The sequence below is a fragment of the Lissotriton helveticus genome, chromosome 3_1 (assembly GCF_964261635.1).
Source record: "Lissotriton helveticus chromosome 3_1, aLisHel1.1, whole genome shotgun sequence".
Taxonomy (NCBI): domain Eukaryota; kingdom Metazoa; phylum Chordata; class Amphibia; order Caudata; family Salamandridae; genus Lissotriton; species Lissotriton helveticus.
Genome location: NC_136061.1, coordinates 1,072,570,747 through 1,072,585,053, shown reverse-complemented (window position 1 = coordinate 1,072,585,053; position 14,307 = coordinate 1,072,570,747). Strand labels below are relative to the sequence as shown.

General features: G+C 43.0%; 1 protein-coding gene across 2 annotated transcripts in view; it reads right to left on the bottom strand.

Annotated features, from left to right (window-relative positions):
- LOC144823278 (sodium channel protein type 2 subunit alpha-like) overlaps window positions 1–14,307 on the bottom strand; it is an 859,818-nt gene that overhangs the window by 468,711 nt on the left and 376,800 nt on the right. For both annotated transcript variants that reach the window (XM_078681635.1, XM_078681634.1), the window contains exon 14: window positions 8,610–8,848. In XM_078681635.1, the coding sequence (XP_078537761.1) occupies window positions 8,610–8,848 (239 nt within the window). The remainder of the gene's footprint in view (window positions 1–8,609; window positions 8,849–14,307) is intronic.

Genomic DNA, 14,307 nt, shown 5'->3' with positions numbered 1-14,307 from the left:
CCTGGCTGAGCGGTGTGTCACGGCACTCAGACCAATCACAACGCTGCATTGCAGTGTTGTGATTGGCCTTGGGGAGGTAGCCTGGCTGCCTGCTTCCTGGAGTTAGAGGCAGGAGAGCATGAGCAGAAACGCGGGACCCGGAAGCAAGGTACGTTTTTTTATCCCCCCACGTGCAACCCCATGCGAGACCTCCCCGCCATGCCCGCTGCCACTTTTGTGCAAAGTCCTCTGAACACCATAATTTTTACCAAACAAGTTATGAACCAAACAAATACAAGTAATATTTTAAATTGACAATTAATTTTCACCAGTTCACCTCGATCGTTTGTTTAAAATAGGTGGACAAACTATTAACTTTGACCAGTTCACCTCAATTATTTGTTTAAAATAGGTGGACAAACTATATTTTTAATTTAGAGTGCATATGTTTCTTTCACTACTGTCATCATTTCCCTTGTGTGGTGCTCCTCCTTCAAACTGCTTCTCCTTGTGCTCTCCTGCCCCCGCTTAATTTCTTACAATCACTCTCTGTTACTCCGTGCCCCCACACTTAGTCACTTTTATCCATTGTCTTTATGACCTCCCCCACCACTCCAACTGCCATCCTCAATTTGCGTTGCCAATGGCAGATGCTTTTGTGCTTTTTAAAGCACAACTTTCCCTACCTGTTCTATAAAGCAGTTATAAAGCGACATTCCTGAAATAAGCAATAGTTCTATGGTATGACAAGACCGCCCAGTCCTTCCAACAGGTGCTGGAAATTAATCCACCCTACTAAATCTTTAGGAATATGAATAAAAAAAGGGGGCAACCTTCCGTTGCCTTTAGAAATGTTTAATAAAGTAAATGGTAATCAGGTAACTCAGATAATGCAATTTTACATGGACCGTCGTGGGTTATGCCATTTTTCTTCATTTCAGTTCTTTTAATTTTGCCATTCAAGTAGATTTGAAATCATATTTTACTCCTGAAAACGTACCTGGAATTGGCAGTATAATAAGAACCTCACACAATCCAGGCTCTCCCGGGTTGACACTATTCAGGTAGCTGACAGATTACATCAAAAGGCACAATGGGCATCAGACAGTAGTAATGCCTATCACTCAATTATCAACCATAAATACATTTTTGCAAATTTGAATATAACGTTGCCAGATATAAGCTGTTCAGTTTCTTTTAAATACAAGCTGCATTATTAGCAGAAAATAAAGTCACTTTCCTAAAAATGCACTACCTAAAATATCAGCTTTTCTATATTTTGCTTCAAACATTATTATTTCATTTTAATTAATAACTTATATCCAATTCTGCCACACATGGATAGATTCAATTTCCTTCCTTTTAATGTATTCTTCTGTTTGAAATATTTATTGACAATAACAGTTTAAGAAACCATCAACATACAAAAATAGTACCTAATAATATAACAAATTATGCATTTCAGTGAGAATAGAATAAATACCTTTCCAGCCTCAGCGCGTTACCTACAGCAGCGCTCTCATTTGCAGCTGTCACTGGCGACTTCCAGCCTGTGATTTTAATTCTCCCGTTTTTGTCCTTTAATTTGATATTTTGTCTTGGGCACTTTCCCCTTGTTTTAACAAAGCCTGGCCACGCATACCCCCACTGCTGCCACCTTACCTGCATTCTAAATTGCTAAGTCCACCGCATTTGGCGGGTCCTCTGCCCTTGTCTTGTCGGCGGCCATCTTAGGCGAGGGGCATAGATTGCGCGCTGTAGTCCGCTTTCTGTTCCTACAGGCGAACATAAAGGCAGCCATGCCGGCGCGCAGCGGTAACGCGCAGCGGGGACGCCGGACTGACGCCGAAGTTACGCCAGAGTTCAGCCCGTCTGTGCCCGTCCGGGCCCAGACGGGCTCAAGGCTGGTCCCCCTGGCCGACCCACGGGAGCCTCATGCAGCCCGTATCAGGTATACGAAGGAGGAACTCAAGCTCTGGCGGTCCTTACACCCTGCCTTATGTAGATTTGTTCATGAGAGTGGACAACCGTTTCTGCCTTGCAGGGCTTGTAACTTAGGTCAGGAAATGGCCAGAGATAACGGTGTGTTATCATTGGCCTTGCTGAATTGCCGGTCCCTCCCTAGTCATGCGACAGAAATTAATTCCCTTATCCTTGACCATAAGCTGGACGCGCTGTTTCTCACAGAGACTTGGATCTCCTCCTGCTCCGGCCCAGACATGGTCAGGGCACTTCCACCGGGCTTCCTTATATTCCATCTAGATAGACCATCGGGGCGGGGAGGCGGAATCGCCATCATTTACAGGGACACACTAACCTGTAAGGCCCAGGATGGTGGGATGAGCGACTGCGAGAGCAGCCAGTTCTCTCTACGCTTGTCGCCCACCGCGTCCCTGGCTGGCCTTCTCATTTACCGTCCACCGGGGATTATGGGCAACTTCCCTAATTCCTTTCTGGAAACGGTCACGCTCCTTGCCTCTTCCACTGCCAATTTCGTGGCATTGGGTGACTTTAACATCCATTTCGACGACCCTCATAATTCCCTGGGAGTCGATCTGCAGCGTGATCTCAAAGCATTCGAGCTCAATTTGGTCAATTCGGGTGCAACGCACAGTAAGGGACATCTGCTCGATCCCATTTTCTCAAACTCAGATCGTCTTCAAGCTCTGCCTGCGCTGCCTCTGCCCTGGACAGACCATTTTGTGATTCCGGCTCGGTGGCAGTACGACGCCCCAGCGGTATTTACTCCTAGGGTATTCACGGTGGAAAGAGCCTGGTCCAGGCTCCCAGTGGATACCTGGGCGGCACATTTGGAGGCGTCCCGTCCCGCTCTCGGGACTGACCCGTTAGTAGTGGATGAGAATGTAAATGCCTGGCTGACCAACTCACTGGACATCATCCTCCCTAAGAAAAGACAACTTACTAGGGGTAGGAGAGTGGGATCAGCCCCCTGGTACACGCCAGAGCTCAGAACACTGAGGAAGGGCTGCAAGAGGCGGGAGCGGATCTGGAGGAAGGATTGGGGCGAAGTGAGCCGGAGAGATTATCGGGTGGCTCTTAAGGCTTATAAATCCGCCCTCCGGGCAGCGAAATCTGGGTTCTTTGAGGAGAGGATAGGTCTCTCTTCCAACTCATCGAAAGAGTCATTTAAGGTCATCAGAGAAGTCTTGAAAACCCCCGAACCTCCGGTCTCTTATGACAACCCACGTGAGAAATGTTTAGAACTGGCCTCGTTTTTCAAACTTAAGATAGAAAACATCTTGTCATCCCTTCCTCGGTTAGCCCAGGAGCCATCCCCGGTGGGTAACCTAGGGTCTTGCCCCGAGGTGAGGACTGCAGAGCTGGTCTCTTTTGGACCAGTTACTGTGGACGAAGTTCTCGGAGCTCTGGCTTCTGTGAAGAGTGGGTCCCCGAGAGACCCGGCCCCGATGAAATATCTGAAGCAGGTAGCCCCTACCATCGGCGGCCCAGTGACGGATCTCATCAACCTTTCTCTCACTCAAGGTGTGGTGCCCCCCAGTTGGAAAGGAGCGGTAGTCAAGGCCCTCCTAAAGAAGCCCAGCCTAGACCCCGCCGACCTTGCGAATTTTAGGCCTATTTCTTTACTTCCTGGCTTTAGTAAGGTGGCGGAAAAACTCGTGAATAGGCGTTTATCGGGCTTCCTGGAATCCAACTCCCTTCTGGGTGACTTGCAGACGGGCTTCCGCCCCGTCCAGGGGACGGACACTGCCCTGCTGGCAGTCGTGGAGAATGCCAGGTGCATTTTGGATTCAGGAGGATCGGTGGCAGTGATCCTCCTGGACCTCAGTGCGGCATTTGACACCGTAAACCATCAGGTGCTACTCCAGCGACTGTCGGGGGTGGGGGTCACCGGGATGGCCCTGAAATGGCTCGCGTCCTTTTTAGAAGAGCGCACGTTCGAGGTTTGGGAAGGCCACGAGAAGTCAACATCGCTCCCTCTCCAGTGTGGTGTGCCACAGGGCTCAACGTTGAGCCCTACATTGTTCAACATCTACATGGCCCCGCTGGAGAGTGTGGTACTTCCACTGGGAATTAAGATCATCAGCTACGCTGACGATACCCAGTTGGTGGTAGGGCTTCCCCAGTCGGCGAACCAACCCGACCAGCTGCATGCATGCCTGGCTAAGATCTTTACCTGGATGTGCAACTCAGCCCTTAAACTCAACGGTTCCAAAACCGAACTGATGATGTTGGGGAATTCTTCTCCTTCCCTGCCCCTAAGCATCTGGCCTAGCTATCTGGGAGCGCCACCCACCCCTAAAAAGGAGATCAAGAGCTTGGGTGTGTGGCTGGAGCAGGACCTTTCTTTCAAGTCACACGCCAAAAAGACCGCAGGCGTGTGCTTTGGCCTGCTCCGGTCAGCCCGGAAGATCTTACCCCTCCTCCCGACGGCCACCAGGAGGCTACTAATTCAGGAGCTCATCATCTCCCGGCTGGATTACAGCAATGCGCTGTTTCTGGGGGCGCCAGAATCAACCTTGAACAAGCTGCAGCAAGTACAAAATGCCGCTGCCAGGCTCCTGACAGACCTTCCCAGGTGGCAGTCAGCCCGTCCTGCGCTGAAGGCGCTCCACTGGCTCCCAGTCAGAGAGAGGGTGAAGTTTAAGTCACTCTGCATGGCCCACAGAATCCTGCAGGGGAAAGGGCCACCCATCCTTCGGGGTATGGTTCAATCCTACATGGCCCCCCGTGCTCTTCGTTCAGACCATCAACACCTCTTGCAAGTCGCAAGAGTAAGAAAGGCCAGGACTGGCGGTAGAAGATTCTCCGTCAATGTGGCAGTTCTGTGGAATTCCCTTCCGCCCACTCTGCGTTCTGAAACTGGCACCTTGCGTTTCCGTAAACTTTTAAAGACTCACCTGTTTCCTGTCTAATGAGTCATCTCTGCTAGGTCTGTCCTCTCTGGATAAGCGCTGGGATGCCCAAGGGTAACCACGCGCGATACAAAACTCATTAATAATAATATTAAAAATAAGGATAGAAGATAGTACATGCACTAAGTAAATAAAGAAGATCACAGCTACTTAAAATAAATTCAGAAAGAGAAATTTGCATATAAAAAATATTGAATATGATTAATATAAAAGAAAAGGATAACAGAATAATATAACAAGCTTTTTTAGGATACGTAAAAATCAAGAGGTTTCCAAAAGTATTTCATGTTTGTGAAAGGTTTGTGAAGGAAAACCGTAGACTATCTGTCACCCAGTCGCATCAATGTAATCCATGCCCACCAAGTGTGAATAGTTCATAATTTATAATTTTTCAAATTAGATGTTATGGATTAGATTGCTGATCAAATAAAAAAATCAAACAACTTCTGATGTGTAAGGGGGATGTGGAATTTAGACAATGGGTTTACATATAAAATAGAATAAGAGATATTTTCAGTAAAAACTTATAATTTTACAAATTATATTCCAAATTTAAGACTATAATTTGAATATTATAGGGCAAACATATAACATATGTTTTAATGAACTAATATTGGCATGACAATGCCAGGACAAAGAACTAGGAATTATTTTGGCCTTAAAAGGTTTAACAGGTGACCACAGAGCAATTTTGTAGGATAAAAAGATTACATCAATACAATAAGACAGGTAACCACCCTGAAATATTAAAATGTAGAATTTATTATCAATCTTTAGGAGAAAAGGTGACAGGTAATTCCACATTCCAGTATTTTTTCTTTACCAAACCAATTTAAGTGCCACCTGATAGTTTTCTATAAAATCTGGATTAAATATGATCAGATCGACTGAATATATGCAAACACAACTTTATTTCTGGAATCTTAGCAACAAGTAAAGCATTAGGGAATGAGTTAAGTATAGCATTGCACAGAATATCATCCTTAATATATTCACAGGATGAGAAGGTAAAGTTTTTTTTTTAAGAGGATTAATGTTATATCAAAGATGGACTACATCATGGTGGGGACACCTACTATATGCCAAGAATAACCACCCTTATGCCAGGGATAGTATTATGCAATATGTGGGTACCATCATACCATAGCTACCTACAATACATCAATAAACACGATGTATTGTAATATAAAAGCCCACAATATGCCAAGAGTAACCACTATTATGAAAGGACCAGTGTTTTACTACACTGAGAACATTAACACTAAATATGTCAGTAATGAAACAAGAGCTACTACTATTATGCCAGGATCTGCATATTAGCTTGAAGTCACATCATGCAATAGATACAAAGAATAACAAACAGAGTGCCTGGCCCAGCACTACACCAGTGGTGAGTACCAACGTCATGCATGCCCAAAATTTGCTAGAATTTGCTAATTATTTGACAGTGCTAGCTAAATATTAGTGGTAGGCTACCATAATATTCGTGGTAGGCACCATCATGCCATTAATAATCACAATACACCTACAATTGCCACGGTTATGGAAGGAATAGCCTTATATCATAGGTGGATGCCTTCATGCAAAGAATGCTTAAAGTATGGCAATTACATCCATTATAGTAGGACCAGCATAATGCCATGGGAGGAAAATCATTCACACAAAGGCAAGTATGCAGTTGTGCATATACAGAAACACACACACGCACAGGTATTCAACATATTTTTAATACATGCACGGACTGACATCACTCTTTCGCTCTCAAGCGGCATTCCTCACCTCCCATTTCTGTTCCTACTGTATGTCCAACCTAACACTCTCATACACACTAACAGATTTATTGACATCACCAAGCAGCTTGTTAATTGACTTTGTAACAGGGTTAACACACAAGTTGTATGTGTGATTGCTGAAAAATGCCCTTCTGGCCAATCAAACATGAAAATTTTTCTTTCATTGTCATTCCAGTGGTCTGTGTATGGAGTGACAGGGACATCTGAATATGACATACATCATGAAAGGCAACATGGGCAAATCAGCCCTGTTGAAAAGGCAGACACCACCACACCCACGTTAGAACTGATAAACCTTAGTCATAAAACAGTATCACCAAATCCTGTTGGATGGCTAATAGTTAAATACAGGCACACTTTACATGCTACTTTCACCAGTATCTAGCTTCAAACACCTACCAGCATGCTGCATAGTCACAATGTTTAACCACGTGTACACAGACAAACTCTTAGGTTCTCATTCAGATAAAAAATTCAGAAATCTAGATCTGCAGGTCTACTACTTTTTATGGGTGGAGAATCTCATGTTTACGAAATTGCCTAAAGTTTTCATGGATGAGCTGGTGACAGATTGTTAGCTTTCAGGAATAATGCAGCAACACTTGTTAGAATTTGTTTACATTCATGAGAAAGACTTTCTGGTTGAACATATGTATGTAATGTACAATTGATCATTTGAAAATAACTTTTTTTGCACAGCAGATAAAATATTTTCACACTAGAAAAACATCCCATACACTGCCACAAGTTCGGGGAGAAAGCAAAGCCCATTACTAGTCTCGAAAGGGATTCACTCCTGCCCCTGAAAAGAGTATAATTTCAACTGGGTTTTCTATTCTCAGAGTGGGAATACATTAGAAACAAGTTTGTGAATACCGACAAAGTCCATGTGTTCCTAAACATTCTGAGCTGCCCCCACACCAAAATGTGCTCTCCATGTTCCTGAAGTAGAAGTAAGACATGTTTAATGTTACGCTGTCAAGTAGTGACATTTGACATGTGAGTAAGCCTGATAGCCTGATTTGCACTAATAAAACAAATCATTTGCTCCTGTAAGTGGCACATACAGGCACACATGAAGATAAGAACTGGGTCTTAAGAGTGTACTTAATAATTAGCAAATAATCTTCTGAATTGTTACACTACATGCCCCGCAGTTGGCATCAACAATGATATCATGTGTGATACCACACAACTACAATGCAGCACTTGCACCCTAAGATAACACATCACAACCCTATACGCGGGTAGCTCATTAACCCTGTGAACCTAGGCTGTATAACAAAGAAAGAACAGTGGTTCCTTCTAGAAGTACCCTCAAACAATCATGTAACTAAATAATCAGGGAAAAATATGAAATCATGTAATAATTTGATATTCAATCAAAATTTATAAACATTTTAAGAAGCATATCCATTCAAAGAAACCAATACATGAAATGTCAAATATATTGTCACTGAATCAATAGTAAATCAAATCTATTCTAATAGAGACAACAATGATAACTCACCAAGATGCTATCGTGCATAGTAAAGGTTAACAGAGCAGTGCTTAGCGCTTTCTTAATATGCTAATATATTGGTATCTCTCCTCATGATAAAAATAAATCAAGCCTTCTTACCGACTTTACGAACTCCTTTCTCATATGCCTAACCTTCATAAGATATGCTTGGTTACCACTGTTGAACTATAGCTCATTTGTTTTTCAGCCATATAACCAAATACAACCAGTATGATGGTCAACAATCATGCAGAAGGTATGGAAATACTGATAATCTTTCAGACCAGGTCCTGCATGCACCTGATTGGACTCCCATCATCTCGCATTGGGTCAATAAAAATTCACAGTACTCAAAAGTGACCAACATGTGAAACACAGTCCGGTAATATGACCAACTAAATAAGCACAAATCAAGTGTAATAAATAATGCTTAGAACTTACCAGGTTTCCGACTGTTAGTACATTGTTGAAATGATCAGTCATTGGATAATGTTCCATGGCCATGAACAATGTATTCAACACAATACATATAGTAATTCCTAGATCCACAAATGGATCCATCACAATAATATTGACAATTTCTTTTATTCTCAGCCATGGTTCACAGCAGTCCCAAATAAGGTAACTATTAGCAAATTTAACCCAGCATGGAGGGCATTTTTCTCTGGATTCTTCAAGTTCTAAAAGAAAATGGCATCAAAATATGGTTACATTATGATCCAACTACAAAAATATTCATTCAGTGTTTTTGAACTAAATCATGCAAAACATCCCAGCATTTCATCAATAACAAAAACACAGTTCTGAATAAACCCATCCTAAAACTTTAGGATTAAAATACATTTTAAGTTCTGCATGCTAACGGACATCACATTTTCTTGATCTATTCACATACTTATGAACATATTTGTTGATCTTTTCTTTTCTGGGTGTTTGATTGGGCAGAGGTCATGCTACACTACCTGAAGTAGATCTATTGCCCATAGCTGATAGAAAAATTACTCATGCAGACCATGTGTCAAATAAAGTAGGAAAGGGATTTGCATGGCGTAAACCTTTGATAAATATTTTAGGAAGTGGGTTCACATTGTGATCTCTCTGAAAAATGAAGTAAGAAGTAGTTTTACCTTGAGAGATCTATCTGACAAATAACAGATTAACAGGTTTTACAGAGGATTCTGTACAAATGCAATATGAATAGATCTTACATTGTGAACTCTCTTACAAACACCACAGAAAGAGTTTTTACATTGTATCAGTGAAGGCAGTTCAGGATCTGAAGTGGTGGGGCAGTGGGGAAGGGGGATCGGTAGGGAGAAGGGGGTAGAGGGAGGAAAACAAAATTAAGCACAGACAATAAAAACAAATATATATATAAAATGTATTTGCCGCTGTGGTCACCACCTCGCTCTTCTCCCGATCCTCGACTACAGGGCTGGTGCACACTGTGCAGGCTCTCAGATCCCAATCCTGACACTGCTCTCATGCTGGGAATGACATTCCCAGCATGAGAGAAGCACTGGGATTGGTCTGAGCAGCCTGGTTTGACGCTCAGAAAGGGCTTCGGAGCTTGTTGCTTTACTCCACTCGGCTGTACAATACATTAGGTGGAAAAATGCTAAGTGCACAGGATGGTTTGGCCGACCTAAGACACCTAGCCTAACCCTCAAGCACACTTAGTAGTTCCCATCACCCCTCCTCACCACTGCTGTTGCACATAGAGTGCATGGCCCCACCCCGTACTATGACAGGTTAAGAAGAAAAATAAAATGATGATAAATTGGTTTATTATCATTTTATTTTTCACTTTTAACTCTGCTGCCACCTCATTGTTCAACGCTCCCCAGCCATAATGGAGGAGCCACCCCTGCTTTCTATAACACTGAGGGACCTTCAAACAAACATCTTGAGTTCTAAAAAGGTTGGGGACATCTGGTTTTCATAGTGTTGATTTGTAATTTTATGTTTAGCAGAGTTGATGTTTAGTTCTCCGTCAATTATTTCACTTTTTCTTTCTAAAAATTAAACCATTGGTTGGGCTTTGGACGGAATAAAGTGCAAAAGGGTTTTATTTGGGGCTCAGTTTGGGTTCAATAGTAAGGTAGGTCCCGCACACCAGAAGTTAAGGAATCCAGTTATCACAAGTGGACGCCGCTAAAGACGGATTGCAATTGGACTCTCAAAATTGGTTCCCATATTTCCATGTGAATTGCAACAGAGGTAAATTTTGTTGGCCACTGCCCTAGAATAATGAGCCCTAATATTATCCTTTTGGCTGCTTCTGTGGCACTGCAAGCACCAACAGCTGCAACCCTTTACACTGCAGAAGAAAGAACAATAGCGAGAAAGAGCAACAGAGCTTATGCCATGTGTTTCAACAGCATCAGAACCAGCACACTGTCATGATGCACAACAAATTCCCTAGTCTTTGGACGGCCAGTACAACCAAACATAATGATACAGTGACTTGTGATGTGGAGCCTGGGTAGAGTAGTAAATAAACAGTTGAGCCTCTCTGGTGTGCTCAATGTCCCTCCTCTAGTGATGCATGAAGAACAGGGGGTCCCCGCAAGAGGAAGAATTATAGTAAGGTTTTGAAAAGTTAATTAAAATAAAATATTGCGATAAACTTCTCACAGTATTGTAATTTATTAACAAAACTGGATACATCAAAACAATGACATCTGTTCAACTAGTCAATCAACAAGCTTAAGAAGCCCCAAGGGAAGAAAAGGAGGAAAGGAAAGGAGGTGCTCATTAGAGGAAATTACAGGAAAGTGATAATCATATTGAATCCGACCAATCACAAAATTCACATTGGCAATTAAACATTTCAAATGTAACATCCAAAAATTGGAGGACTAAGTTTGATACATTTGTAGAAAAGACATTATCCGGTGCAACCACATCAATGGTAATGTCAGGGACTTGGGACCGGATGTCAAAGAAACCAAACAAAAGCCGTCGACGTTTCGACCCCTGTATTGTAGGTCAAGTTGATTCCTTAAATGGGGTCTTCATTAGGACTGAGGGGGTGAAATGGGGGGGGGCAAGATCTGGAAATTAAAAAAGGAGGGGGAGAGAAGTTAAATACTTGAAAGCGGAGTGTACAATAGTATCACAACAAATTTAATCAAAAGACGTCGTGGAACCGGCGTCAAAGTATGTATACGCGCAATTACCATGGGCAGCAGGCTATAACGAGCTCTGTTGTTGGAACTGGGGATTCCCAATCAATCGTAGAGGAATATCCACCGCATAACCCAAATCACAAACTACAGAGGAATAATAAAACAGAAAAGAGGAATGATAAGTAATAGGTTTATGGGGAAAAAAAACCCGTGAGTCGTCACCATTTGGTATACACTCTGGTATCAGGAGGAAAGTTCCCTTACTGCATAAATTTATGTGGTATCCCAAGGGATGGAAATGGGTCCAAAACAAGCCCTGATATGGGCCCAACACGTTCAAATTACGGAACACCATCGGAGGTCAATTGATGCTCACCTAGGTATAAGGCCACGAAGGGCCTTAAATCACTACAGAGCCAAGACTGTGCAGCCGGATATCCTGTATCACTTCAACAGGGGGCCGGAGTTTGGGAAATGGGACACTGTGAATACAGAGGGGAAACACTTAATAAATTAGAAAAGATATTTTGGCGGTTAAAAAAGCCAAGGATTAGGAGATCATACTCACTAAATCGATCCAAGGTTCACAGGCTCCAAAGGAGTCCTTTAAGTGGAGGGTTGCATACGAAGCTATAGGAAACACAATCAAACAAACTCAAAATCTTGAGCTGGCTTCACAAGAATCTAAAAGGTCACAAGTGTCACGAAGCCACTTACTTGATCCTGAGCGTATATGAACAAGATCTGAGGGACAGGACAGCTCAATCTGTCTAAACTTGGTCGCTGTGGCGAGAAGACAGAAAAAAGGGAGGAACAGATTCCTTTAACTAAGTCGGTAAACTTATTTCATTTCCACACTCAGGAAACATAATAAAGGGGAACAATTATCGTAAACGGACTTACTGGATCTCGGGCTCGGCGAGTGCTCGGTAAGCCTCGAAAACACGGTCGCTATGGTGATAGAAACAAGACAAAAAGGGTCCGTAAGCCCGTATGCAACTTAACAGAAATTACTGTTTATAAAGTAGCAGGCTCGTCTGCACTAGCGGTGGGAGGGAAAGAAAGAACTCACGGTTAATGAACCTTGAACAACGCCGTCCAGCGATGCAGCTCGGTGAGCCTCGGAATAAAGGTCGCTATGGTGATAAATAAAGAGGTACTAATAAAGAGGAGACAGATCGCCTAGTGTGCGTCACGACATTCTCCACCCGCAGTAATGAGATCAAACGGATCATCAATAAGAATTGGCATCTTGTGGCCGAAGAAATTGGTCATGTAAACCCACCACTCCACTCTTTCAAAAGAGCCAAAAACAGTCGTGATATGGTAGTTCACTCTTATTTGGAACCAGTCAGCCAACCTTCCATTACAACCTTATGGAACCTACCCAGTCTGGTAGGGCACTACAGATGTGGGACATGCATTGCCTGCGAAACAACTATTCAAACCAAGAGTTTCCAACATGGCCAACGCACATTTCACCTCAAACATTACACCAATTGCAATACGGCTGGGGTTATTTACATTGTTAGGTGCCCCTGCAATTTACTATATGTGGGCCAGACACAACAAAAGATTAAAGCAAGGATCTCTTCACATAGAAGTAGACTAAGATGCAAAGTGACAGGGGCCCCTTTGGTCGATCACTGGTTACGAAGCGGCCACCAAGTAAGTGAACTGAGATGGTTCGTTGTAGAAAAAGTCACGCTCAGTAGGAGGGGTGGTAATCTATTGACCATACTTAACACACGAGAAGCTAAATGGATGTCCCTTTTGGACACCATTAAAAATGGGCTCAATGAATTAGACAGTAGCCTGTCACAAATGGCAGCACTAGGTTAATTCCTTCCACAATACTGTGATGTGATTATTAACTGTATGATGTATGAACTTGTCTCTCGGTTCACCCTCCTGTGCGAGAAGTGCCCGAGTATATACATGACTGTCCAATTCAACAGGGTGCTGTATTACCATCCATTTGTTTATTTAAGAACTTATATGTTTCATTACATATCCGTCTACAATCTCATGTTTTGAGAATTGCACGGACTGTATTTCCCAACATGCAACAGATGAAATAGTATGATAAGTAATGTGGCGTTTTTGTTAACAGTATTTATTATGGAATTGCGAGATTCTGTGCACAATATCTAACCACTACCTATTGCAACATCAGGTTCTAAATATTGTCAGCCCTGGAGCATCTTTTCATATGTGCAGACTTGAATTTCGGTACGAGTGAAGTATTTCTTCACTTTTCTCGACATGAGGGACACGTGACCTTTCAGGCATCACTTCACGTAGTGTCAGATCCGCTTTGCCTCCGCTCCCGCTGTACCGCTGGATGGCGTTGTTCAAGGTTGATTAACCGTGAGTTCCTTGCTTTCCCTTCCTCTGCTAGCGCAGACGAGCCTGCTTCAAAAACACTAATTCCAGTTAAGTTGGATACGGGCTTACGGACCCTTTCTGTTGTGTTTTTATCACCATAGCGACCTTTATTCCGGGGCTCACCGAGCTGCATCGCTGGACGGCGTTGTTCAAGGTTCATTAACCGTGAGTTCTTTCTTTCCCTCCCACCGCTAGTGCAGACGAGCCTGCTACTTTATAAACAGTAATTTCTGTTAAGTTGCATACGGGCTTACGGACCCTTTTTGTCTTGTTTCTATCACCATAGTGACCGTGTTTTCGAGGCTTACCGAGCACTCGCCGAGCCCGAGATCCAGTAAGTCCGTTTACGATAATTGTTCCCCTTTATTATGTTTGCTGAGTGTGGAAATGAAATAAGTTTACCGACTTAGTTAAAGGAATCTGTTCCTCCCTTTTTTCTGTCTTCTCGCCACAGCGACCAAGTTTAGACAGATTGAGCTGTCCTGTCCCTCAGATCTTGTTCATATACGCTCAGGATCAAGTAAGTGGCTTCGTGACACTTGTGACCTTTTAGATTCTTGTGAAGCCAGCTCAAGATTTTGAGTTTGTTTGATTGTGTTTCCTATAGCTTCGTATGCAAC